The sequence below is a fragment of the Salvia hispanica genome, chromosome 3 (genome assembly GCF_023119035.1).
Source record: "Salvia hispanica cultivar TCC Black 2014 chromosome 3, UniMelb_Shisp_WGS_1.0, whole genome shotgun sequence".
Lineage (NCBI taxonomy): Eukaryota > Viridiplantae > Streptophyta > Magnoliopsida > Lamiales > Lamiaceae > Salvia > Salvia hispanica.
In genome coordinates, this window is record NC_062967.1 from 5514487 (window position 1) to 5519572 (window position 5086).

A 5086-nucleotide genomic window follows, 5' to 3' on the forward strand; every position below is an offset into this window, starting at 1 on the left:
GCCAGCTTCGCGCCACAACGAACCTGGTGACCTGCCAGGTTCGGCCGACAATGCCAAACAAGGAAATTCGAGCCCTACTTATAAATACCATGCATGGGACGCCTCCTACCCCAAAAATACCACTTTTTCACCTAGAAAGAAGAGAAGAACGAGTAGAGGACGAGTATTCATCGCAAGATTGAAGACGAGGCCTCCAATCCGCCCAATCCAATTCTAGGAGTTTCTACCTTTAGTTTTATTCTTGTTCAAACAATGTTTTCGAATATTTCTTTGAATATTTCTTTGATTTTTGTGTTGAACATGAGTAGCTAAATCCTTCGTAGAGTTCTACGGAGGAGATACAATGATTCTTATGTTTAATTGATTTCCGTTTTCTATGCCTTGCCTCATGTAGTTATTTTGACTTATCTTGTGCTTATACATTTATTTGCTTGATCACCTTATAAATGCATGTGGATTTTACTACAATACCTGGGAAGTGAATAGTTTAATTTGAAAGAAGAGAAGTTGACGTCTTTGCCAATATAATCGACAGATTTGAGCCTTTGAATGAAGCTACGTATATTAGGAGCTTTTAGGAGTTGTTACCTTAGTTCTAGGAAGGACATTTCAGTTCTAGGTAGCAATCTACAAATTATATGCTTTGAGAAAAGATATAGTTTTACCTTAGTGATAGCTTAATAACCCTTGAGACCCTTTGTTGGCATAGTTTGGAAATTAGTTGAGCATAGGATAGTTGTTATCGATCCCGTAGGATTCTACCCTTCTCATCTTTGATCTAAATCTATTTTCTTATTTGCTTTTAATTCTCTAGTTGTTTTTATTTGCTTTTACCTTTCTTTTAAATAGATTTAGAAAACTCAAAACTCTCCGATTCATCTAGATAGTAGTTAAGGTTGGTTCGTGGTAATTAGGTTGACACTGATTATCTCTGTGGATACGATACTCTTGCTTACTATTTGCTACATTAGCCCCGTACTCTTGCGGGTATACTTGTGTTAAAAATAAGTTGAGTCAAGTTTTTGGCGCCGTTGCCGGGACAATTTTGTGTTACTTTAGCCTAATATCGTGATAAAAATTAAGATTACTAATCTAGATTTTACTTGCTTTATTTTTCTTTTCTTTTTGAGTTATTCTCACTTTTGTGTTTTTCTTTTCAGGTTGTATGCTCACTCGCTCTAAGGGGCAACCATTAGAGTTATTCGACCCTGAGATCGAAGCATCCAACAGAAGGAGGAACGCTCAGAGAAGACTCAACCAAAGGCGACCACTTTCGCCCCTTAACAGAGAACCGCCTATTCCAGTTGCAATAACAATGGCGGACAATGGAGAGAACAATGCACCACATCCAGATCCGGTAGTCCAACAACTCCAGCTAGATATTGCAGATCTGGTGAGACAGTTAAAGGAAAAAGATGAACAACAAGTTGTATTGCCAGTGCAAAACATGTACGCTTACAGAGAAGTGGAGAACCCGCCAATTGGCAATGATGGAATCGATGCCAATCATTTTGAGCTCAAGCCAGGATTGCTTAATATGGCTGAGGCTAATGCTTTTGGGGGGAAGGCCAATGAAGATCCCAACAAGCATCTCACCAAGTTTATTCAGATATGTAACACGGTGAAGCTTAATGGGGTGAGAGATGAACAAATCAGATTAAGGCTATTCTCATTTTCCTTGAGAGATGATGCTAGAGATTGGTACGATAACATGGGACCAGGATCAGTTAGAACGTGGAATGCCATGGTAGAATTATTTTTGGAGAAGTACTTCCCACCCAGCGAAGTTCTAAAAAGGCAAGCTGAGATAATTCAGTTCCAGATGAAGCCTCATGAGACAATTCGAGAAGCATGGGCCAGATTTAAGACACTGTTGAAGAGATGCCCCAAGCATGGTTTAAGTCCGGGACATCAAGTCATAACTTTTTACAGAGGGTGTACTTCAGACGCAATGCGTGAACTGAATTGGAGCGCAGGAGGAGCAATCCTTCAATTAGGAGAGAATGATGCCATGCAAGTAATTGAGCGAGTAGCCTCCACTGATGAAGGATGGAATAATGAAATAAATAAGTCATACAGGGTGGCATCTGTTACAGAAGATGATAGAATAGACAAAATGTCGAAGCAGCTAGATCTGTTGACCACTCAACTGGGGATAATGGAGATGAGACAGTCTGGACCAGAACTGCAGGGAGGAGTTGAAGAAGTAAACTATGTGCACCAAGGAGGAAACAACAGAAACTTCAACAACTATCGCTCCAACCAAGGAGGTGGTAACTATAATCAATTTGGTAACAAGGTGTATCCTAATCTATCATATGGGAATCCCAACAATGCTCTGCAACCACCGCCAGGATTTACAGTATCTAATGGGATGATCGAACAACAGAAAAAGTCTACTACTGAAGATATCTTGGCAGCATTCATGAATCAGACTGCCAAGTACATGGAGAAAGCCGACAAGTACATGGAGAGCACTAGTCAAAGGATGGGGAAGGTTGAAAACGACGTGCAAAGCTTGAACGTGCATATGAAGAGCATTGACACTCAGATCATTCAAATTTCTCAAGCCGTAGGTGTTCAACATCAGCCAGGCCAATTCCCAGCACAGACCATAAATAATCCCAAGGACGGCAAGGCCATCACCATGAGGAGCGGTAAAAGCTATGAAGGACCTTCCATGCCCGTAGAGGGTAAGAAGAATACTCCAGTGGATGATGTCAGTGCGGAAGAGAATTCCAAGGGGAAGAACAAGGCCAATAGTCAAGCAGAGAAAGAGTCAGTGCCAGAAAAGAAGCCCCCTCCCCCCCACCCCGCCTATTCCTACGACAGTGAAGGTGCCCTTCCCCTTTGAGATGAAGAAGAAGAAGAAGATGGATGAGCAATTCTCCAAATTTCTTGATATTTTTAGGAAGGTGCAAATCAATATACCATTGGTGGAAGCTTTGCAAGAGATGCCAAACTATGCTAAATTTTTTAAGGATGTTATCTCCAAGAAAAGAAGGTGGGGAGAATATGAAACTGTCAACTTGACCGAGAGCTGCAGCGCGATAATTCAGAAGAAACTGTCAGCCAAACTTAAGGATCCCGGTAGCTTCACTATTTCTTGCATAGTGGGGGACAATCAAGTGGGGAGAGCATTATGTGATTTAGGGGCAAGCATTAATCTTATGCCCCTATCATTCTTCAGAAAGCTTAAGATTGGAACATTGAAGCCTACTACTATCACGCTCCAAATGGCAGACAGGACAGTCACATATCCTAAAGGCCTTGTAGAAGATATTCTAGTGAAAGTAAATAACTTTATCTATCCGGTGGACTTTGTTGTGTTAGATATGGAGGAGGACCAAAAGATCCCATTGATTTTGGGAAGACCTTTCCTTTCTACAGGGAAGGCAATGATAGATGTGGCAAAGGGAGAGCTTACACTTCGCCTTGACAATGAAAGCATTACTTTTTCCATCTACAAGGCCATGAAAGTACATGATGATGAAGAAGTGGAGATGATAGAGCATTGCAACAATGTGCAAGTGGTGGAAGATTGTGTTGAAGGAGTGGCCGAGATCAATTCTTCACATGATCAACTTGAGCGATGCCTGTTTCAGTCTCTTTATTCCTCTAATATTGATGAAATAACGGATGCTAACTCTGAATTACTTGATTTTGTAGGTGCACTTGACTCCTCCGAAGAGATCCCTCGTCGTCAACAAAAATTCCTTCCATTAAGGAACGAGGATGAAGAGAAAGAAAAGGAGAAAGGAAAGGGGACCAAGGTTGAGCTAAAACCATTGCCAACTCATTTGAAGTATGCATTCCTTGGAGAAAATGAAACATATCCGGTAATTGTATCTTCTTCCCTATCTGTGTTTGAGCTTGATAAGTTGTTGAGAGTCCTTAGGAAACATAGAAGTGCTACTGGATGGTCTATTTCTGACATTAAAGGGATTAGCCCGACGTTGTGCATGCATAAAATCTTGTTAGAAGAAGGGTATAAACCTAAGGTTCAAAATCAAAGAAGACTTAATCCAATTATGCAAGATGTAGTAAGGAAAGAGGTCATAAAGTGGTTAGATGCAGGAATTGTTTATGCTATATCTGACAGTGAATGGGTTAGTCCAACTCAAGTTGTAGCTAAGAAGGGTGGTATGACAGTTGTGCAAGGAAAGAACGATGAGTTGATAGCCACTAGAGTTGTGTCTGGGTGGAGAGTTTGTATTGATTACCGTGCTTTGAACGCAGCCACTAGGAAAGATCACTTCCCACTTCCTTTTATTGATCAAATGTTAGATAGATTGGCAGGACATGAATATTATTGTTTCCTTGATGGGTATTCGGGTTATAATCAAATTTTAATTGCACCCGGAGATCAACATAAGTCTACATTTGTATATCCATATGGAGTTTATGCTTTTAGGAGAATGTCATTTGGTTTATGTAATGCTCCAGCTACTTTTCAGAGATGCATGATGGCAATTTTCCATGACATGATTGAGAAAATAATGGAAGTGTTTATGGATGATTTTTCGGTATATGGTACTTCTTTTGATCATTGTCTCGAAAATCTAACAAGTGTGTTGCAGTGTTGTGAAGAAACTAACCTTGTTTTAAATTGGGAAAAATGTCACTTTATGGTTAGAGATGGAATAGTGTTAGGCCACAAGATTTCTGCTGCAGGGCTCGAAGTTGATAGAGCAAAGATATTGGCAATTGAGCAACTCCCACCACCCACTACGGAGAAGGGAGTTAGGAGCTTTCTAGGACATGCCGGATTTTATAGGCGGTTTATCAAAGATTTCTCTAAGATAGCTAAGCCTTTATGTCATTTATTAGAAAAAGATGTTGCTTTTGAATTTTCTTCTGATTGTTTGCAGGCGTTTGAAAAATTGAAGAGGGCGTTAGTTAGTGCTCCAGTGTTAATCACGCCGGATTGGACTCAACCATTTGAGATAATGTGTGATGCAAGTGATATAGCAGTTGGGTCCGCCCTTGGGCAGAAGAGAGACAGCCTTTTTAGAGTGATATACTATGCAAGCCGCACTTTGGACTCCGCGTAGGCAAATTACACTACCACAGAGAAGGAGATGTT

At 40.6% G+C, this 5086-nt stretch overlaps 1 protein-coding gene across 1 annotated transcript; it reads left to right on the forward strand.

The window, feature by feature from the left end:
- The first annotated feature begins 1315 nt into the window (after window positions 1–1315).
- On the forward strand, window positions 1316–2854 carry LOC125209127. Its single transcript, XM_048108735.1, has one exon. It carries the CDS (start codon window positions 1316–1318, stop codon window positions 2852–2854), a length of 1539 nt encoding a protein of 512 aa, XP_047964692.1.
- The last annotated feature ends 2232 nt before the right edge of the window (window positions 2855–5086 follow it).